The sequence below is a fragment of the Phyllostomus discolor genome, chromosome 13 (assembly GCF_004126475.2).
Source record: "Phyllostomus discolor isolate MPI-MPIP mPhyDis1 chromosome 13, mPhyDis1.pri.v3, whole genome shotgun sequence".
In the NCBI taxonomy this organism is placed as follows: Eukaryota; Metazoa; Chordata; class Mammalia; order Chiroptera; family Phyllostomidae; genus Phyllostomus; species Phyllostomus discolor.
In genome coordinates, this window is record NC_040915.2 from 18768276 (window position 1) to 18791554 (window position 23279).

The 23279-nt window shown below is 46.5% G+C and overlaps 1 protein-coding gene across 2 annotated transcripts in view; it reads right to left on the reverse strand.

Annotated features, from left to right (window-relative positions):
* DPYSL3 (dihydropyrimidinase like 3) overlaps window positions 1–23279 on the reverse strand; it is a 104183-nt gene that overhangs the window by 50573 nt on the left and 30331 nt on the right. Inside the window, exon 1 of one of the 2 annotated variants that reach the window (XM_028527628.2) lies at window positions 11901–12090. The exons of the other annotated variant lie outside the window; for it this stretch is intronic. Within the exon in view, the coding sequence (XP_028383429.1) occupies window positions 11901–11939 (39 nt within the window). The 5' untranslated portion in view covers window positions 11940–12090. Of the gene's footprint in view, window positions 1–11900; window positions 12091–23279 lie in introns of those variants that run through there. 2 annotated transcript variants of the gene reach the window in all.

Sequence of the window (23279 nt, forward strand, 5' to 3'; positions counted from 1 at the left end):
ACCCTCATGACCTCATTTCATTTAATTATCTCTTCCCAGATCCTGTCTCCAAATACAGTCACGTTCTGAGGTACTAGGGATTAGGACTTTAACATATGAATTTTGAGGGGACAAATCCAGTCCTTAACAGCCCCTCATATTCCCTGCCTCAAAAAAAGTGTAAGAACAATACTACACCAAAGCAAGAGAAATGAGTCCTAAGCCTTGTAAAAAGAAAAAAAAATTTTTTTTAATATCTATTTTGCTGTGTGACCTATGGCAAATTATTTTCCCTCTCTGGCCCATATTTTCTTAATCAATAAAATGAGAGGGTTTAGAATAATTGGTTCCTTATTCCTCTCCCTGCCCTTAAGTGAAAATAAAAAAAACAAAACCTAAGTTTTTTCCATCATTTCTCACAGCAAAAAGGGGCCGAAATGCAGCACGCAATGAGAAACTGAAACAAACAAAAATGTTTCTTCTTTGTGGAATAAACCCAGGTTGGAGTCTCTAGAAGCAGAGGGTCACATTCAATTGCTTTCAAACCCTCTAAGTTGCGTAAAGCCTGTACTCTAAGGCCATAATTCAAACCAATTTAGTTGGATAAAGCAGAAACTCCACTCTGAATTTATCAATTTCCCCAAACAAAGTAATCTCATCAAGATTTGGGGCACAGATTGGCTTTGAGGGGAAGGGTATACGATTTCAAACAAAGGTCTCCTTGAAAGAATTAAGGGGTGGGGGCAGTTTTAAAACAAACACACGTACACAGAAACTGTCAAATTAAAACCAGCTCCCAAGTCTATAGGTTAAGCCATGAAGGCAGGGCGGAAGGGAAGGACTGGGCATGTTTCCTTTGCAGCTGTGCAGCTTCAGGTGCTAAGACACCATGTACCTCTACAAACATCAACAGCCTCAGCAAGACAGGGCGGCAAGCAAGGGTGATGGTGAGAAAACAAATATGCTCCTTTGAAAGAGAAACGGATTTCCTTGGAAAACGGCACAACTGCTAAAGCACCTGGAGCAATAGAAAACATAAGACTAAGATGAAAGATATTAGAATTCAGCCCTGACTGGGTTGCTTGGTTGGAGCATTGCTGTGGGCTCGATCCCCAGTCAGGGCACATAAAAGAATCAACCAGTACCCCTGGCTGGCAAGGCTCAGTTGGTTGGAGTGTCGCTCTATGAACTGAAAGGCTGCAGGTTCGATTCCCAGTCAGGGCACATGCCTGGGTTGCAAGGTTAGTCCTGGTCAAGGCATGTATGAGAGGCAACTGATCAATGTTTCTCTCTCACATCAGTGTTTCTCTCCTTCTCTCTCCCTCCTTTCCCCCCTCTCTACAATCAATGAACATGTCCTAAGGTCAGGATAAAAAAAATGAATAAATCAATACTTGGAACAAAAATTGAGTTTCTCGCTCTCTTCTCTCTCCATAATTGATACATCAATTTTTTTTAAGAAGTTGGGATTCAAATCTATAGAGTGACACCCATGAGCTGAGCAACTTTGGGCTTTATTCATCCTCTCATCTTGGGGTAACTTTTAATTTAACTTCAACTAAAAAACAGCATCTGGAAATGAATCCATCATTTCGTTTTTGTTGTTAATACCAAGATCTTGGAAACCACCAAAAAAAATCTAAACAAAATATGTTAATTTAGCCAGATCCCCAAGCACAGGGATAATATGTAAGTATTTAGAATTATGTTATGGAAGACTATTTAAAACATGGCAAGATGTCATAACATACTGTGGAATGAAAAGCAAGACATAAAACAACATGAACACTATATGGCACCATTTTAATAAGTGACATATATAGTCATACAAAAATCCAAGATGGGTATAGTCACAAAGTTTAAAATGTCTGTCTCTGATTAATTTCATGTTAGCTTATTTTTATTGTCCTCATTTTGTTTGTTTTTTTGGCAAATATTTCTATAACCACCAAGCTTTTTCTGTAATTGAAAAAAATGTTTTCAACTCAATTTTAAAATCTCAGTACCCCACAGTAAACCAGATACTAGAAAAAGGCTTAATTCATTCAACCCCACTTGGGTCTCGGTTTCCTCATCTGTAAGGGAGGGCTGAGTTAAAATCATCTCTAAGGAGGCTCTTGATTCTATGAGTTTCACAGAGCCAGGTTCAGTCAAAACCTCAGCAGAATCTTGTTTAGGGTCTATTAAGAAGCTGGGGAGTCCCTGGCTGGTGTGGCTCAGTGGATTGAGCTTGGGCTGTGAACCAAAGCATTGCAGGTTTGATTCCCAGTCAGGGCACATGCCTGGGTTGCAGGCCATAACCCCCAGCAACCCCACATTGATGTTTCTCTCTCTCTCTTCCTCCCTTCCCTCTCTAAAAATAAATAATAAAATCTTAAAAAAAAAAAAAAAGAAGCTGGGGAGTACAGTGTGGGGCGTGGAACGAGAAGATGGTATTCTTATCTATTCTTAAGAAGAATCCCTCATTGGTATTTTTGCTAATTCAGTGCAGAAGAGCCTCCATTGCTAAGAGTGGTGGGTATGTCCCTAGCTAGTTGGCTGGGTAAGTCCAACAATGTGCAGCCGCCCAGAAGCAAGGCTGCCCCTAACGGGAAGGCAGGATGGCTTCCAGAACCAGGCAGTGCTACTGAGTCCAACCCCATACAGAGGAGGGCGCCCCCTGGCTGTTCTTGGTGACTTGCAGAACCAGAACTCCTCACTTGTGCCTCAGGGGGAATAGGTACAAAGAAGGACTTAACCCTGGACTTTAAGTAAGTGAACTCCAATTTGCACCAACATCTCATCCCCCTGAAGGCGGGAGAAGGTAAGAAGAGGTAGAATTTAAGGCAGCACCACAGAGCAGGGTTAAGAATGTCAGCTCTCAGCAGTCTGAGATTTGGTTCCACCAGTTTTGTGCAATTTTAGGTGAACCAAACCTCAAACCAAAGAATGAATTTTAGAATATAAGCCCATAACAGGAAAAGCTCCAAATATAAGCCCAGAGAAAGTTGACAGATACATAGGGTGAGGGATTAAAAACCTTTAAGAAAACAAACACCCAAGCGTAAAAACGTCCCATGGAGAGGGCCAACCCTAACACGACTCTGGGCGGCTCCTTGACCAAGCCCCCTGAATGGCGGAGCTGGCCGTGCACATGCAGACAGGCCTGTCTAACTGCAGCTGATAGCTCTAATGACTTGTGGCTTCCATGCGAAAGCAGAAAGAGGCCTCGATTAAGATCTATGTCAGATCCTGGTTCAAAAAGTCACGGTGACAATTTTCTCCACTTGAACGAAGACATAAAGGTCTCTATTAATTCAGTAAGAGAAATGATGGTTCTGCTTGCAAGCAAGAAGCACCCAGGTAGGCCCCTGAAACAGGCCGAGAACGAGGCCAGATGCAGAATCTGGAAGAAGGGCAGGCATGGATGGAGGCCAGAGGAAACAAGCACCAATGATGGATGGCCTCCCAGGCACATCTGCCCAAGTTGAATCCTGGTTTTTCTGCTTTTCCTGCTAAAGGGCTGTCGTGTTCCTCTTAGCCCACTGACCTCTGCCAGTTTCTTAGAGCTGGGCCTTACCTTTTAAAACCTAATATTCTAGAAAGTTGTCAGCAAAAGGGAGGATGGTGTACAAGCAAAAACACGTGCATGTTCTGATCATCTTCTCCCATGAAATTATTTTTGCAAAGTGTTTTATGTCCATTCATTCAACAAATAGGTATAGGTGTCAGCCTAAGACCACTGGAGATTCAGCGATAACAGAACAAACCTATCCCTACCTCATGGAGCATCCATGGCATTACTTGACCTTGGGGTGGGTTATTTCTATTAGATGTCAGCCATCACATTTAAAATACTGGCAAGAGCAACTGAATAGAGCTTGGTGCGTGTAGGCAGACTAGGAGTTGTTTTCTGTTGGTCTGCCTGTTTGTTTGACCGGTCTAGATTTGGGGCAATTGTCGCCTTTGTGTCTATCAATGGTAGCCTTATCCAAAGGAGAGGCTGCATGTGCCAGCAAACAGATCATGCTATCACTTTAATAACACTCATTTGGCCCTGGCCTGGTGGCTCATGTTGTTGGAGCATCATCCCATACACCAAAAGGTTGCGTGTTCCATCCCTGGTCAGGGCATGTTCAATGTTTCTCTCTCTCTTCCTCCCTCCCATCCTTCCTCTCTCTCTAAAATCAGTAAAACATATCCTTAGGTGAGACTTAAAGACAATAATAATATAATAATAATAATACTCATTTAAATTAATACTAACACTCTGCTAAGGAAATGAATACTAACACTCTCAATCATCATTATTCCATTTCTCTCTTGCACAGAGTCTATTAACCAAGCCCACTGTCTCAATGAGAAAAAGACTGGGATTTCAAGGGTAAAAAGCAACTGAAGACCCTTATATACAACACAGATGTTGGCTGGTCCCGCTGAGTTGAAGCCAACAACTGTTGCTCTCATCCATTCTCTCACTGCTCTCCCTTCCCTCACGGGGTGTGGTGGGGGGTGGGGGAGGGCTTAGTACTCCTCTCTGTGAATCTGGAACTCAGCGAGCAGGGGCTGACCATGATCTCATGAGAAAATAGAAGACACAATAAAGGCTCTCGGGGTCATTTGCACTAGCAAGGACTGTAGGGATCATCCAGTTCAGTGCCCTCGTTTGACTGGTGCAGAATCTGAGAAGGATAATAAGGGTTTGCCCAAAGTCACACATAAATTAGAGGCAAGGGCAGGCCTGAACCACAATGTGCTGACGCTCCATCCAGGGCTCTCTTTCTTCCCCTGCATCCGAAAACAAGAGGGCTCCTCTTGGCCTTGGCTGGGTAGCTCAGTTGGTTAGAGCAATATCCCAATATGCCAAGATTGAGGATTCAATCCCCGGTCAGGGCACATGCAAGAATAAATTGATGAGGCATAAATAAGTCCAACAACAAATCAATCTTCCTTCCTTCCTCCCTCCCTCCCTCCCTTCCTCCCTCTTTCTTTTCTTTTTTTCCTTTCCTTTCCTTTCCTTATTTCTTTTCTTTTCTTTTCTTTTCTTTCTTTTCTCTCTCTCTCTCCCCCTCTCCCTTTCTCTATCTCTAAAATCAGTAGGTAAATTTTAATAAGTAAAAGAGAAATCTGATTTTTAAAAAAGAGTGCTCCTCTCTTAAAATAAAATCTCATCCTATCCTTCAAATATCACTGTCCAGTGCTCCCATGGGGGGAAAAGATTGATGAAGCCATGAGAAATGTGTCTTTGAATTCCAGATGTCCCAGATAGGTAGAGGGGGCCCCCCCCCCCCCCCCCCACACACACACTGTCCCGCTCCACATCTGGTGCGGAGTGCTGGGTGTGTCCTGGGTTTCTCTGCCTGACTGAATGGAAACAGGGAGCCTGGCTCCTTCTATGTCCGGGAAGAGGACAGGGACACAGAGTGAAAAGGGGCCGTGGGCCCAGATCTGCTGTTAGGCAAGGCAGAAAAACAGCATCTGCTTTTCCATCCTTTTCCACTCATACGTGCTCCTGGGCAAAAGCCAGGAGCTAGCTCAGACAGCTGGCAGAGCTATGCATGAACCACTGTCAAGAAGACGTGCACTCAGTTGTTCTTCCAATGGTGATGTGATAGGTTTGGCCAGACCATCCCCACTCCCTCTGTCCTGTGAACGCATTTGTGAGCTAACAGGTGTGGTCAGTGGGAGGGGCTGGGAGGTGGGGAGAGTCACCTGTGGATATGGAATGACTGCTTTCCTGCCTGTGAAACTAACTCACCTCTGGAGGGATCCATCCCCAGATCTTGCTTTTTCAGCTGTGTGACTTGAGTCAAGTTACTTAATTTCCCCGAGCCTCTATCCAGACCACAAAATGATGGTTAATAATTGTAGCTACAGCAGTTGTTCTGAGCTAAATTAGATAATCCACTTATTATGTGCTAACACACTAAATAAATGGTACCTATGGATAATAACTCCACTATTCTTAGTCCCATCTTTCTAATAGCGGAGTTCTCTACAGCTTTGACTAGGGCCAAAAGACCAGGTCAGGTAGAGGGGCTCATCCTATTCCACTGAGTCACTTTTCTGGTCTATTTCATACATTGAAATAGACACATGTTGGGTTTGACGAGAGAGGGATTTCACAGCAGGAGAGCCTGAGAGCAGAGGAGCCTATTTGTCTGGGCTGTGCGGGGTCTTTCTCATCCGTGCCCCTCTGGCCCACAGAGGCGGGAGGGAAGCAGAAGTGGGGCATCGCTGGGAGGGGGAAGTACCCAGGAGCAGTTCCGGCTTCCTATGAACATCCATCTCCAGACGTGGTGACATATTCCAATTTCCAGCCCCCTTATTAGTAGAAGCACTGATTTAATCAAAGAGATGCACATCTACATCCCAGCAAGGCAGTCCTATGACTGTAAACATTCTGTGATTTTTCAAATGTGATAGCAGGCATAAAGAGTCCTATGAGATACGTCATGGCAGAGAAGACAGAGGGCCTAGTAGGGTCTGAAAAGATTTTTTGTTCTTTTTCAAATTCGATTTTATTTTCCTTTTTCCATCTCGGGAGAAAGGGCAGACCAAAAGCCACTGAACAGGGAGTTGCAAAGAAATCGCCAGAGACGGTGTTTATAATCTGTGCCTTTCTAGGCCAGAAGCTGATTAGGACTGAAAACAATATAGTTCAACTAAGAAAAGTGTCCTTTGTTTATGTCTAACGGCCCCTATTAGATAGTCACAAACGAACGCCAGGCATAACTCTGAGGAACACTGTAACATAGCTAAAGCAGGGAAAAATGGTTTTTATATAACATTGTGCTACTTTTTGTTTCTGCAAACTCGTATTTAAAAAAAAAATGTTTCCTAAGTAGTCTCTTTCTACTCCAGACCTTTGTCAAGTCTTCTTTTATTAATGTCCACATTCCAAAGAGGTTGAGATTTTATAAATAAACCACTGTTTACTCTCTTGAATGCATCCGGGGTTCGCAGACCACTTCCAGGCTCACTCCCTCATGCGAACCTTTCAACAGCCCAGGGAGATAAGCAGGGCAGATTTTTATTTATAAACTGGCAGTTCTACCACAGAGACTTGAATTCCCTCAGGATATCGACTTTTCCAGAATTCCCCCAAGCACCCAGCTGGCTCCATCAGGTACTAATAGCGCTTTATTCACTTGAGGCGTTTTGCTGCCATTTGGGAAATAGGAATAACCTGGCTGAGAATCAACACATAACTGCCCAAAATATAAAGTGACAAATAAGCACCCCAGGCAGGGCCCAGGCTGTGATTTCCACGATAGGTATCTAAGATGCTTTCCATTCCTATGTCTTTGATCGTTTTCCTCTGTCTTTTATGCTGGAATTGCCCTTCCAAGATGCCTTATGGACAGACCCGGCTTGGGGTGACTTCTCTTTCTTCATCCCCCAAGCTCTAGACCTCCATGTTTTCCCCAATGCAAAGAGACACCTCCTGAAGCAAGAGGCTGAGGAGATCGAGGGGTGGGGATGGGTGGGGATGCTGCACTTGCCCCTGCTCACGTGTTGCAGAGACCCGGGTGTTCCCCAAGTTCATAAACCCCCCTCACTTCCCCTCCAAAAAAAATCGCCATGGCTCACAACGCTCACAATGACACCCCACCCTCTGTCTAGGTGCCCCAGACCAAACTCTCCAGGTCCTGTTCCAGACTGAGGATGTCTTCTGGCAGTTCCCGAACATCCCACACAAATGACACAACCTCCAAGGCAGCAGAAATGCGCTATCTGTCAAGCAGTATCTATGGAAATCTAATTAGTATTTGCAAAAAGCCAGTTCTGTGTGACTGGTCTCCTGGAGGGAATTCAGGAGCTCTTAACCCACACCTTTCTTTTTTTTCTTTTAAGATTTTATTTATTTATTTCAGAGAGGGAAGGGAGGGAGAAAGAGAGAGACAGAGAAACATCAATGTGCAGTTGCTGGGGGCCGTGGCCTGCAACCCAGGCATGTGCCCTGACTGGGATTCGAACCTGCGATGCTTTGGTTTGCAGTCTGCGCTCAATCCACTGAGCTACCCCAGCCAGGGCTCTACCTACACCTTTCAAAACCTCCTCTGTGCATGCCTCTGGGAGGCAGTGGCTGTGCCAGCGCAGCGGAGGCTGTGACGTCAGCCAAGACCTGGGTTTCGTCTTCAGCGTTACCCCCAAATTCTCACTGGGTAGCAACAGATACCTGACTTCACCTATCTGTGCTTCAATTTCCTTAACTGTGGAATGGGGACTCTAATAATAGAACACAAATAAAGCACTGGAACCTAAGTGTTAGGTCCCTACCCATTCCTGCGGTCAGCTTCCAGTTGTAGCTTCTACCAGAGGAAAACCGTGACTGTAATTATCCAAACTTTCTACCTGTAGCATTGATGGGGTAGCCACCATTCCTGAAACTGGTATGCATATTCACTGAATGGAATAGGTAAGAAGGACCATGTCACAGAACTAGCTGAGGGTGGCTTCCCAGGTCCTACCAGGAGTAGAGACTGAGTCTTCCTCCTCAACCACCTGCCCAACCAGCCCTAAGCCATAGTCATGGTGGAGTCAGAGACGTGAACTTCGGTTTCCGCTGGGTGTGTAGGTTTGTGTCCTGCCTCTAACATTATAGCTCTGACCTGGGGCAAATGCATGTGACTTTCATTTTTTTGCTTGTTTGTTTGTTTCTGGTTTGTAAATTAGGATAACTACAGTATAATCTCAGTGTTGACTCAATAATGCCATGAGACCGTGCATGTAATAAACACTGAATGGGTGCGAGCTATTCTTATTAGGAACACTCTTTCATTCATTTATCAATTTACAGGGGCACCACTAGGTATCTCTGTACTAGGCGCTGTGCTAAGGAGTGGAGACAGAGGTGAATGACAATACAGGACCCCTGTTCTGATTTCCTGGACCACCTCCCAAGTGCCCGTCCCTGACGTTTAGAAGCAAGGACTAGTATTGAGGTAGACGGTTCAGGTCATGCAAGTAGATGACCTAAGAAGGCACAGTGACCTCTGAGGCCTGAGATACAAGGAAAGCCCCAGCCAGTTCTACCAGCCACAGAGAAACCCTGACTGCCTCCAGGAAACGAGTACACACAGTGCAGGGAGAAGGCTTTACTCTCAGGAAGACAGCACAAATAGGTGGAAGGAAAGACAACAAACAAAACCTTACAGTGGCCCCCAAAACTGTGGCAGAGGGTGGTGCCTAGGAAGGTAAGGGGTACAGGGTCAAGAAAGGCTGCCCGGGTCCTCGGACTACAGCGACATTTTAACTCCTGGGTGGGGCAGCCTTCCCCAGAAGAAATAGGGAGAGGATAGTAAACTCAATTCAAATTCTACAACCTTACCATTAAAACTGTACTAGAATTGACAGTAGGGGATAGTCTTACATTTTTAAGAATACTTAAATTTTTAATCAATTTCTATCCATGTCCATGTTTTTGTGTTATCTAGGAAGATAACATAACCCTTGCAGGATGTGGGTACCATGAGCATCTCTAGACATGCAAAAGCACCAAAGTATTTTATTCTGAAACAGAACCCTTGTTCGTGGAAATACAAACACAAAGCATGGAAAAAAAAAAAAAAAAAACCACCCAACACTACAAATGGATTTCTTGCTCCCAAAGACCAGCATTCCTCCCCCCACCAGTCCTATCCTTCTTCTCCCTCACCCCTCCTTCAACAATGACTATCAGGCAGCCTGTCTTGAAGAAATTCACAGCCACGGTACATTCCTGTCACAGCTGCTGGAGACACAGCCCCCGCTGCAGGCAGAGGCTGTTATGCAGCACCACGCCCCGCACGCAGAGAGAAAGAATGGAAGCCGCACTGAAGATGAAGGATGCACCCCAGGGAAGAGCATCCACACAGGAACAAAAGGGAACCTCTGCAAACGTGGCTCTGGAATTAGGGGACAGCCACATATGTGGTGCCTTTTAAGGCAAATGAGTGACCAGAGCTAAATCTCTCTATCTTTCCCTAAAGGTGGCTTAAGTGATGCCTAGAAGAATGGGTGTGGCCCTCAATGCCGTGTCACCAGCTAAGTGCCATTAGAAGAACCACTGCACTCTTCGGACTAGGAAGGAAAAATAATCTGTTCTCTGCTTATCCCAAATGGGAGAATTGGCAAAGGCATCCTGGGTGTAAAACAAGTGGCCTATATGCAGCCTACCTCCCCCACGTGTAATAGCGTGAGAGATAGGGCTCACCTCTCCAAGTTAGAGAAATAAGTATAAAAATTGAGCTTTTATCCGAATCAGCTTTTTCCCCACTTATGATAGCTTCCACAGCTCTTTGCAGAGACAACCGGCAAACAACTGTGCTTTCTGAAAGACCCACGATGTCTCCTTAATAATGGAAAGTCCATGATAGCAGGTAATGATTGGTAAAGGAGAATGGGTTTAAAACCTATGGCCTCTACCTGTCAGCAGGATCCCTACCCATCCCAACTTTTCCCCCAGGGGGATGTGTTTCTTCCCTGGGACCAGAAAAATAGCCGGTGGGGGTGGGGCACACATGTGTGGAATGAAGCTCAGGTGCACGGGAAAGGTAGGGTGCTGCGACGGAAAGAGACCACTTGACAAAGTGCACCAGAGGCGAGAACAGCTTCCTCCTGCCTGTAGAGGGGAAGGTCCTGCATGCCGAATGCACAGGGTGTCGCAAGCATACCCAAACAAGTGCAAACAGACGCACGCCCACAGCCAAACCTAATGAATTGGGGGCAAACAACCACAGTAGCAGGTACGGTTCTGCCCTAGGGCAGCTGCACAGCCTCCCAGGGGCCAGCGGATCACTTCCTTTGTTCGCCTTGCAAAGATGGAGTAGCCACCCATTCCCCTACTACACACCACACACTGCACACACACCTCCTTTGCCACAGACAAAGCACAACGGCACTGCTTGGTGAGAAACTAACAAATACCAGGACATTTTTTGTTGTTTTGCTTTCTTTCTTTTAATGTCCATTCCAGCCTGTAGTATGTCCTTTCCATTTGGGGGCATCATTTCAGGGCATTCTGGAGAAATCTCAGCTCAGGGCGCGGTATTCTGCTGCGACAGCATCTTGCTGGGCGCTGCTGTAACCAGTGGCTTCCATACCTGATAAAGGCACGTCCCCTCCCCACCCCACCAAGGTACTCGTCTGGTGCATCTCACACCTGCAGGCCCTGAGCAGCTCTGTCTCGCACACAATGGCACTTGGACAAGGCATGCACGCGGTGTGCGCCTGCAACTGCGAACTCAAATCTGCTCTAAAAGCCCAGCCTTTCCTTGGAATGAGGAGGAGATGGGACACGAAAAATGCAAAATGCATCGACGGCAAAAAAAAAAAAAAAAAAAACCATTAAAGTTGTCTTTCCCGATACAACCACATTAGCTGTCCAGTCCCAAACATGACGCACTGAAATACGAATCAGGTGAATGCAGGCAAGAAGGGGTCAGGGTGAGGACCGAAGGTCCAGACACCCCATCACCCTAGCCACGAGGGGGGCAGAACCCCGGAGCTGGAGCTAGGAGAGGGGCGCGGTCGAACTGCCAAGTGTCCCTAGGGTAAGGTGTCATCTCTCCACACCCTGCCCCGCCAAAAGCAAGGTTAATCAAAAAGCATCCCTAGCCTGGGGCCGTACACAACGACACCCCAGGAGGCGCGGCAGTTCGGAGAGGGCCGTGAGCCTGTGTCCTCCGGGAACTACCGGGTGGTGGGAAAGGAGACTAAATAATGCTAAATTCTCCCCGCCAATGTTTGGGTTTCCTCTTTGTTTTGTTTTCCCCAAACCCCAGGGTCGCTCCGTCTCAGTGGCGCCCGGCGAGCCGGCTGGACTGACCGCCGCTCTCCACCCCCCAGACCCGGGTCCCTGTGCCTCCCCGGGGACCAGACCAGGGATCCAAGCCGCCCCACCACGGCGCATGGGGACCTAGCAAGAGTGGGAGGCAGGCGGCGGCTCCCGGACTCACCGTGATCCGCGGGATGTTCTTCTTGCCTTGGTAGGACATGGTGGTGGCGGTGGCTGAGCAGCCGCGTCCCTCCCTCCTTCTCTGGGCTCCGGCTTGCCCGCGCCTTCCTCAGCGCACAGCGCCCGGAGATCAGGTGGAGCGAATGGTGCGCTGGCCGCCGCCTCCCCTCGCCTCCGCCCCCCTCCCGGGCTCCCGCGGCGGCTGCCAGAGACAATAGTAAATCTCCCTGGTCTCCCTTTCACCCCCGACCCCCCCGCCACACACACACCCTCCTCCACTCGCGTTCACGCCCGGGTTTTTTTTTTTTTTTTCTTTTGCGGTGCCAGCTGGGACCCCGTAAGACAAGAATGGCTGGTCTGCGACTCCTCCCTCTTCTCTCTTATCCCTATTGATTTTCCTCTTTGCATCTGCCTCACCCACTTTTTCTTTTTCTTCCCGCCCCCCCAACCCCGCTTTTTTTTTTTTTTTTGTGACTTGCGAGTGCGGCGGAGCCAGTCCGCTCCATGGCCACCAGGGGGCGCGAGGGACTTTTCCGGGTGGGGATGCTGCAGTCCCCGCTCAGGAAGGGAAGCTCTGGGGTCGCCCTCCAGGCCTCGAGGGCCAAGCCCCGGAAAGCGCCAAGGCCACCCCCAGCCCCTGTTCCTGTTTCTCCCATACAACGCTCATTTCAGAAAGGTGACATGTCCCTCCCGGAACCCTCCCTCCTCGGCTGTCCGTCTCAGGCTGGATGGGGAGCCTCCGCCTTTGTTACAGCCCAGGGCTGGGCACCGCCTCTGCTGGTCGCTGGGTGTGTACACCGCTAGCGCAAACCCTTAAAAAGCCACAAACTGCTCAGACCTTGTGCAGCCAGGCCGGCCTGCGGTCATCCTGAGACCAAGAGCTAGGTATCAAAAAGCGCAACGCCATCCACTCTCTCTCAGAGGACTGCGGGTGTGGGGGGGGGGGGGGGCACCTTGTCAGCTAACATCAAACGTATTCTGGATTTTAAAAATATTATCAAAACAATATGCTTTAAAGGAACTCCACTCCCTGGTTCTCGGGATTGAAGAAAGAGCGCTGATGCTGCTCGGTGAGTAAAAAGTAGAAAACACCTGTAGGGGAACGCAGAGCCCCAGCATGCTACTGCTGCGCAGCCGTGTGTTCTGTGAGTCAACCATGTGCACTGTTCACCAACCCGAGTTCACTTTAGGCAACAGGGCTGGTAACAAAAGTCACGATGCTATCAGAAGCAAAAACATGCCCTTTCAGTGCTGGAATTTATTGTTCTTTAGCTGCCCGCTCAAATTAAACTTCCAGAGGAGGCAAATTTGGAGGGGCCCCTGTGAGTGGGAGCTGAGGGCTGTGCTTGGCTAGGGAGCTTCTAGCTCTCCTGAAAAACAATACCAATCATACCATTGAAATAACAACAACGGCTTGCTATGCAAAAATGATAAAACCCTCTAAAGAGAAGTCTCCTCTCATCCCTACTCTTCAACTGTGGATCCTAATGCCCTACGAAATAGAAATTCTTTAGGTGTCACGGAACATAACTAGCTCTGTGTTGGGGATGGTGAATTCATGGTCCTGTTAGGCAAAACACCGAGCACATTTCAGGACATCTTCTCATTAAACTGAAGATGTACTTTGCAATGCAGATGCTATAAAAAGCATCTACGGCAAGAGAGTACAGAATACTCAGCTTGGGCTTCCCAGAAAGCTGAAATGAACTAGCCTGGTCACAAAATCAAGGGGGAGACTAAGGCCCCCTGAAACATTCCCTGCTCGAGTTAATCGAAGCTTCTGGTTCATTCATGGGTAACTGGGCTGAAGGCGGTCTTCACAGGAAAAGCCCATGCCACTTTCCACTTCATTTCTGTTACTCTGACTGGGACGCTGAATGTCAGACAAAGGTCACCTCCCGGAGCAATTTTGCAAAGCACGGGGAGGGGGTGCGTGCGGTAGAAAAAAGACTGAAGCCAAAGGCACGCCCTGAACATTTTGCTTTGTTCTTAAAGCTTAAGTGCTGAGACCACTAGCCAAGAGTTGTGAAATTACAAGCATTCTGGGGATTGGCATGCAAATAAGCAGGATTATATTTGGAACAGAGTAAAAGGGAATTAAGCTACATATTTTGAGACCCTGCAGAGGTCTCTCTGAATCTTTCCCACAGATTTGACTGCCTCTAAATTGTTTGAGGGGATCTTGCAAATTCTTTTAAAAAAGAAAAAAAAATATATAGGGGACATTTATAGTCCTAAAGAAATACTACTACCTTTTCTTTTCTTTTCTGTTATTTCCTGGGTTTCTTTGCCTATCCTGCATCCTACTTATCTCCTCTGTTACAGTCATTATAACCCAGAACACACTCTACTAATGAGATTTATACCACATTTTTGGTTACTTGATGTGTGTGTGTGCACGTGCGCATGTGTGTGTTGTTTCAAATTACAAAATTGGTTAAACTCTTTGAGGTCAGGTTTGCCTGCGAGGAGAGGCCATGCAGAATCAGACCTGAGATGTGTTTCTCCAGATCAGACTGCTGTGACAAGCCATGCGCAGGAATGCATAATAACCAGCTAATCGATTCAAGCTGTTGCCATCATCAGAAAGGTAAAACAAACACGATTTTTGTCTCTTGCATCCACTTCAATCACCTTTCTCTTTTTTCCAAGTAAAAGTCAAGTGTCTGAGGTGTGTGTGAAGGAAAAGGCCTTCCTTGGCTTTGCCTGTCTTATTCAAGGGTTGAAAAGAAAGGGCACCATCAACACGAGATGCCTCTGTGTCTGGCCAAGAGAGCGGGGAGTGGGAGCTGCATGGATGTTTTCCACAGTACAATGGCTCTGAGTGGTTTTCCTTGGATACACAGCAGTACTTGGCTTTTGGTATCTCAGGAAACTATGAGAGAGGGAGGGAGACACGGAGAGACTTAATTTAGTCTCGGAGAAAATTTGGCCACCACGCCCACCACACCCCTATAATTCCACACTTCAGTCAAGGCTAGGTTACTCTAGTGGCTCAGGCCAAAGTTTTGGCATCATGCAAACCTTGACTTCTCTCCCTCAATCCAATCCAATGTGCACTGCCTATCCAACCTGTCAAGAAATGTTGTCGGTTCTGCCTTTTCAATATATCCAGACTCTAACCTCTTATTTCCATCCACAAAGATGCTGTCTGTGCCTAGTTGCCATCAGCTATTACTGGGACTACTGCAGCAACCTCCTAAGTGGACTCTCTTCTTCACCATCACTTTTTCATTCATTCTCACCACTTCACACAATGTTTACCTTGTGCTTACAGTATGCTGTTATTTTTCTAGGTACTAGTGTTCCAAGGGCGAATCATAATAATAATGTCCCAGATCTCAGAGTTGACTTTATGCCCTTGTTAGCCCCCTTCTGTGTTTTATTTATCTTTGTGGTACTTTTCATCACATGACATGTTAATTTATTATTGAATACTATCTTTCTTCCCATCACCAACTCAATGTAAGCTCTTTGGGAGCAGTGAATGTGTCTGTTTTATTCACTGCTATGTCCTAAGTGCATGAAGTAGGGCCTTGCCCATAGAAATTGCTCGATGATTATTGGGTGAGTGATTGTAAGAATGTTTTAAATTCTGTCTGAAGAAAGAATAGATAGAGAACTGCATTTAAGGGATATAAGGTTAGAATCTAGATTTAAGAATACTTTTGCTTCTCTTACACCTCTTAAGAGTCTCCTGATTCTAGATTTGAGAGCAGGTAAATTCAAGATGGTAAGGAATCACTTTGCTAATAAGATCCTGTCACATGATTCCAAGGCAACACATGGGCCAAGGAATGGCTCTGTAGAATAGGTTTGGTACTTGAGCACTGATTATAAGCCATGGCTTTGAAAGGCTCTGCCATCAAAATGTATGAGAAAATCAAAAGCCTTGTGGTCATTTAAAGAATTTCTAAAAGTAAAAATGGGTAAGTTCAGTGGGAGAACTATGGACTTGAACCCAGAATGGTACACTGTTTAAGGATCTGGACTTAGGAGTAGAAGTAAAAGGACCTTGGTCCATGCTGCAATTCATACACTTCCTATTTCTATGACCTTCGGTAGACGACTTTCTGAGCCTGGGTTTCATCATCTCAAAATGAGCATCTATTACCTACCTTATAGTGGTTTCGTGATGATGTATGAATTCATTCAACTAATATTTATTGAGTACATACTATGGGCCCATAGGCATTAGGGATACAAATAATTGATTACAATCGACAGAGTCCCGACCCTCTTGAAGCTTCCATTCTAGAGAAGGAACAAATCAAGAGTGAAAACTAAAATACATAGCCTTTAAAATGACAGCCAGTGTACTGGGGATAAATAAAGCAGAGATGGCAAGGTGGAGGTCTTTCCAGAGTCTCCAGCACAGGCTGGAGGTCTACATACAGGGGTCACAGAAGGAAAGGTGAGACGATGGCAGCTTAGACCAAATGGCAGTGAGACATGGTTCGATATTGGATAAACTTCACGGTAAAGCCAGCAGTATTTGCTGAGAATTTCACTGGGGTATGAGAGGAGGAAGAATCAAGGATTCCACTGTTTGCTGGGCTGAGCAGCCCAAAAGATGAAGGTGAGATAGGGAAGGTTGAGGGAGGAATGGGATGGGGGAGGAAGGTCCAGAGTTTGTTTGTGGACATTCCTATTAAACATCCAAGTGAAATGTTGAGCAGGCAGGTGGATGTTCAAGATGAGAAACCTAAGGGAAGAGCTGGGAGAGAAAGACAACTTTGGGAGTTGACAGCATTTAAAGTGACAGTACTGGATGAGATGACCAAGGAAATGAAATGAGTGTAGGTAGAGAAGAAATCTGAGGTGAGAAGCATCCCGAATGGAAATGAGCAACCCAGAACAGAAGCAGAGAGAGGGAGTGGTGCATGAGAGAGGGGGAACCATGCAAGTGCTGTGTTCTGAAGATCCAGAAATAAAATTGTTTCCAAGATGAGAATGTGTTCACTTCCTTAATTGCTGCTGAAAGGGTAAGGAAGATGAGAACTGAGAACTGATCAGTGCAGGCAAACACCGTCCAGGCCACCGAGGACCTGAACAAGAGCACCTATAAAACAAGTATCTTAATACCCATATCTCAGTGTTCTTTTGTAAGCATATATGAAACTATTCAAGTGGTATTTACTGAGTACCCACTATGTGTGTATGTGGGCCAGAGCAGTCTTAATGAAGTTGTAGGGGTGAAAAATCAAAGTGAAAATTGGAGACATCCAAGACAGGCAACTCTTTCAAGGGATTGTAATGCGCACAGGGACAGGGAAATGGAGCAGTAACTAGCAAAGTGGAATCTAATAGGAGAGAAATAACGTCATGGTTGTATGCCAAAGGGTCTCATTCAGTAAGCAGAGGAAACTTCATGATTCAGGAGAGAGAGGGGACAAACGCTCTATCGTTCTTGAATGGGCAACAAAGGTGACATCTAGTGTTCACACAGAGGGCCTGCCCCTCAGCAAGGAGCGAGGATGGCTCCTTCACAGTACATCATGGGAAGAGGACATTGGCACAGAGACAAGAGGCTAGGTAAACTGCATGGAGGGGATTCATGAAAGTGCGCTTGTGATTGTGTCTGTTTTCCCTGTCATCAGCTAAGACAGTCTGGGAGGGAAGGTGTTGGAAGTCGGAGGGCAGAGGAGTTGGGCTGAAATAATTTTCCAGGAGAGTAAAGGGACCAGGGGACCATGGTGTGATTATCTGGCAGCACAAAGGATTCCCTTCAGTTACTGGCCATGACGTTGAAGAAAGACTCACAGGCAAGTTTGTGCACATCCCTCCAGCCACGTGGAGCTGCATACGTGTGAACGTAGGGTAGGGAGTATGTGCGGTTTAGCAAGGGCTTCGCTACATGAGTGCTGAGAAGGGAATTGAGGATGAGACATGGGATCTGAGCCAGTCAGAAAAGGAGGGAGGGAGCCATGTATGGTGAGTAAAGGACAGTGAACACGTTGAAGATTAAATAAGATTACTTATGTAAAGGTCTTAGCACAAAGTAAGTTAATTAGATGGCAGCTATTCTGACTGTTAGTTTTTTCAATAGAAACTAATGCTATTTATTATTATTATTTATGAAATAAGACCAAATTAAAGAAAAAGATGAATAGGAAATAGAGAGGATATACAAAGACAAATACCAGTTATGGTTGGTGATTTGAAAAGATTAATAGAACTGCCCTGACCCGTGTAGCTCAGTTGGTTGGGCATCATCCTGCAAAGCAAAAGTCCGCAGGTTCAATTCCCAGTCGGAGCACTTGCTTGGGCTGCGGGTTTGGTCCCCAGCCAGGGTGCATACAAGAGGCAGCCCACTGACGTTCCTCTCTCACACTGATGTATCTCACCCTCTCTTCCTCCCTCCCTCCCCCTCTCTCTAAAGCAACTAAAATATTTTTTTAAAAAGGGTTAATAAAACTGTTGCATTGTATATTTTAATAAAATTTTACATTTATTTATTTTGACATTCAATATTATTTTATATTAGTTTCAGGACTTACCATTATTTTTAAAGTTCTGACTATTATTTGCTGTAGTTGATGATAGGGGGTATATCTTATTTGCCTTTGTAGTCCCCCCTCTTCTATAATGCTTGGGATAGAGTAGAATGAATGGGTAGAAACTTTAATTGAATGGGGGAGGAGTCAAGAATATTCTGTCTCCCTCTGAATGACCAAAATACCTAAAATGGGTGCATAGCCACATACACAGTTTTCACAACTATTTTCTACTTGTTAAAAAAAAATCTGTTTTTCTATATTAATATGGGGATTAACATTTCTCCCTTGTCCTGATTTGCAAGTAGAGAAAGAAAAAGAAGTCCAAAACCCAATATCAGAGAGTCTTAAAGGGGCAAAAGCTACACACCAGGCCTTTGTGAAATACACAGGCAATTCTAGTGTGAATAAATAAACAGTCAATCTCAGAACTGCCCATTCAGTCATTTGCGTCTATAATTTTACCTACAATTCAAACAAAGAAAATCTTAGTCACATAATTCCAGTGTCACATAATGAACATCAAAGTGGTGATTCACCTGGTTTTTTATTAGATGTTTACATATTAAACACACAGAAATAACCTGACAAACAATTCTACCTTTGATATGCATAAGCCAAAAAAAAAGATGATAGTCATAAAGTAGTGTTCCCACGGGCCAACCCCCAAATCAAATTTACACTGGAGTGATCAAGGCGTGCAAATCTCCTTCTCCCTAGATGGAGCTTCAAATTCGCTTCTTTACTAGAGAATGATTCTCATGGCCTCTGGTCTTCTCCATAAGCTTTAAAGGCAACTCATCTCAAAGCCACAGGCAGGATTATCCAGGTGGGCCCAGTGTAATCACAAAGGTCCTTATAAGAGGTAGGCAAAGGGTCAGAGAGAGAAAGAGACGAGATGAGGGAAGCAAAGGTCAGAATGATGTGGCCATGAGCCAAGGAATGTGGCCCACCTCTCGTAGATGAAAAAGGCAGGACACGGAGCTTCCAGGAGGATTGCAGGCCCTGTAAACCCATGCCAGATTTCTGACTCCCAGAGCTGGGAGAGAACAACTCTGTGATTCTAAGCCTGTAGGTGCAGGGTGATTTGTCAGAGCAGTGATAAGAAACTAAAACATGGTAGAAATCAAAGTGAATCAAGGATTGCTGATCAGAAGGCTGATTCCCCTTGCCCGGTTTCTGGAGGTGACCTAGTTTCAGGCTTGCCAAAAGTCAAGTGAAGGAGGGAGAAGCTGGGTCATCAGGAGGAAGGAGCCTGCAACGCCATGCCTAGTGTATAGGATGATGATTCCTCTACTCCTTCCTCAAGGGGTCCTAGCACCATATCCTAATGCCACCATCAAGTGGGCAAGGGGACTAATGAAACACCTCAAGGGCCAGTGGATACAGGTTCCCAGTGGACACTGATACTCAGAGACTGGAAGCATCCTCCTGGCTCCTCAGGTAGAGAGGATGCCTGTTGAAGCAGGTGACAAATGGACCCCCGGTCTAGATCTGGCTCACTTTCAGCCTGTGGGTTCACAGATCCACATAGTGGTCATTTTCACAGACTTTCATCGATTAACCAGAATAGACAAATATGACAATTAATACAACTTCCACATTGGTTTCTTAGCCTGTGGAATAACAGTTACCAAGTAGGAAAGACCAAGCAGAAGGCCCTAAAACTGATCCCCTACTCCTACCCAAAGATATTAAATCTAGATAGTAAATAAAAAAGAATTCTGCATCCTAAAGGAATAGCAGAGATTAGGGACACCCTTAAGACCTGAAGGATTCAAGGCTGGTAGTCCCCTTTCTGTTGCCATTGAATGCACTAGTCTGGGCACAGACACTGGAATGGGACCCCACACAACACCCAGTCAGATCAGGAGGCCTGTTTAAAAGTGAATGAGATGCAGGAATGGCCACGCGACTGTGGGCTCTACTACTTAGAGCAAATACCACCTCGCCCTGAAGCTGCCACCCCGAGTGCGAGTGCGGAAGAGCGGCCTACTGACGGCACAACTGAAGCACCAAATCCAAGGTGATTCATTGCAAGAATAAAGCACCATCCTCCAAGCTGCCCTGGGCATTTTGTACCCATCTATCTGTCCTCTATCTAGTGCTGTGTCCAGAAAGGAAGAACACATGGACCCAAGCACCAAGCAGAAGCAGCAGAAGGAGTGACCCCTGTTGCCTTCACTCCCAGGGACACGACTGGGAAGTATGTGCTTTACATCACTGCGACTCGGGGTTGTTCAGTCTCTTCCCCCCAAGGGGGTGCTTCTGCCTGGGGGCACAGCAAGGGTCCCACTGAACTATCAGTTCCAGTGCCACGGGGCACTTTGGCCTCTGTGCCCAGGTGAGCCAGCCTCCTTTTACAACCCTGATCAGGGGGAGACCCGGCTGCTTACACAACAGGGAAAGGAAGAAGTATGTATGACCCCCTTGAGATCCACATAATTTTTTTAGGTGTGACCTCACCCTATGTTGCTGGTAAACGACAAGAACATCAGCTGTCCCCTGAGCAGAGCAGGGTGACCAGGGGCTCTGAACCCTCTGAGAGGCAGGTCCCTGTCCCAACACCAATAAATCACCTGGGTTAGTAAAGGAGTCAGCTAAGAATGAGGAGAATCTAGAATAGTCAGTAAAGGACAGTCATGAAGATTACTGTGACCCTACGACCAGCGGTGGGAAAAGAGGCCCTCAGACCCCCAAGAGAAGAAGGACCCCAGATCCTGGACTTGTTGCACTGGGCGCTTACACAAAAAAAGTGAATCTGAGCAGTGAAAGGAGGGGTCGGCAGGTGACATGTGAAGCTCCTCCCAGTGCCAGTTCCAAACTGAAGGACTCATTCCCCCAGGTGCTCTCGACCCTCGGGTCAGCCCTTTCTGGAGGTAAGAAAGGGCTGACCCCCTGTCGAAGGTACCCACCCCTGCAGGGGCAGCCTGGTCCAATTATTTGGTAACAGGAGCTTATAAAGGCCTGGCCTCCTGGCCACAGAAGAGCAATAACTAGAAGGGTTATTCCAATTTTAGGGCTGTAGGTTGGCGTATGCTTTTGTTAAAGACCACAACACAGTTTCTCCTGAGCCTGAACCCTCACCTCCCCTTCCCCATCTCCTCCACTGCCCTCTCCCCTCCCCTCCGCTCCACAAATGTTGATTCCAGGGACACTCCCTAACACACTTCCTGCATCTGAGTCTCCTTCTCAGAATCTGCCTTCCAGGAAACCCAACCTGTAACAGTGAGGCTGATATTAAATGAACATTTACATGGTGTGACATTTTTATTTAGCCAATATTTGGAAATGCACACATTTTGCACTCAAATTTATATTTCTTTAAAAATTAGAAACCTGTCAGTTCTGGGCACATTGGCACATATTGGTGCCCATCAGCTGGAAATGAATACTGGCTGCCTTTCGGACAGAACGTGTACCCTCCAATTAGACATAATGCCTGCCGCTTTCTCTTCCTTCTCACAGGGCTGGCTTCTGTGTACTGACGCCACCTACCTGGCTATCCTCATTTGAATATCTGATGTCATCAGACTATTTGGAGACTCTTGAGTTACTTAGGCCTTAAAGAATAGGGACTCTGTGTCTCAAAGGCGAGGGTTGCTCTTTTTGGAAGCAGTCTGGTGCCAGCTCAGAAGTGAGAGAGCAGTGAGTTGTCTCCAAGGAACTACCTCCCCCCAGCCCACCCTCCACTTCACCCCCCCCCATGGACCCTAGATTACAAGATTGAATCCTGGCACCCCCAAACCAGCTGTTAAAAGCCTGTTCGGGAACAGGCACTGGAGCTGCCGAATCTCCCGTTAAGTGCAGTGAGTTTCACCCTTGGGCTGAATGGAAACATGTGTGATTGGATTCAGATCTCTCCCTGTAGACTGCAGAGCACAACAGCTCACTCTTGGATGGAGGCGCAGAATAGCAAGCCAAGCCCTCAGTGCAAGGCTGCAGCCCCAGTTTATATTTTCCAGGTTTCCCATCCGTCTCCAGGAAGGGACTTTGGCTGTATGTCCTTTGTTTTATTTCCTCTGTTTCCTGTGCTCAGCTGTAGCAAGTGCTCCAGGGCCACAGGGCCTCCTCAGCCTCTGGCTCTCTGTCTTTGCTGGGAAGTAGGGATGGCAGACACGTGTGCCTGAGGGTCGAGTCACAGTTTCTCTAAGCAAATTCCCAAGGGAGCCAGGGAATGAAAAATGGTTCTTCTTGTCATTTGGGTCTCATCTTAAATACCACCTCCTTACTTGTCTGTGAGTCTCCAATCATTCCCCAATACTCTGAAGTTAAAGTGTAAGATTGTTTTTTTAATCCTCACCCAAGGATATATTTATTGATTTTAGAGTGAGAGGAAAAGAGAGAGAAAGAAAGAGAAACATTGATGTGAGAAACATCGACCTACTGCCTTCCATGTACACCCCACCCAGGGATGGAACACACAGCTAGGTACATGCCCCGACCAAGAATCAAACTCGCAAACTTTTGGTGCGTGGGATGACGTTCCAACCAACTGAGCCACACAGCCAGGGCCTAAGATTCGTAATATGATACCAAACTCCCAATACATGGCCTCTGCTCATCTCTGTGGCTTCATCTCCCCTCACTCCTGCTTGTACCCTCTGGTCCAGTAACCCTCGGACCCAAGAGTTCCTGTCTCACATCCGACTGCTCGCCTGTCATACCTCAAACAATCGCTCCCCTACTTAACTGGGAAACTCAAGGCAGTACCTCCTCCAGAGCGCTTTCCCTGACACCTACTTACCACACCCCCGCTGCCCTGCGCTTCCTCGAGCCTCTGCCAACTGCCAGCCCAGCACTTACAGACTGTGTTATAACTATGTTTGGCTGGCCATTGTCCTCGGGGTCCTTGGGGGTGGCACTGTGTTTATTCCTCACTG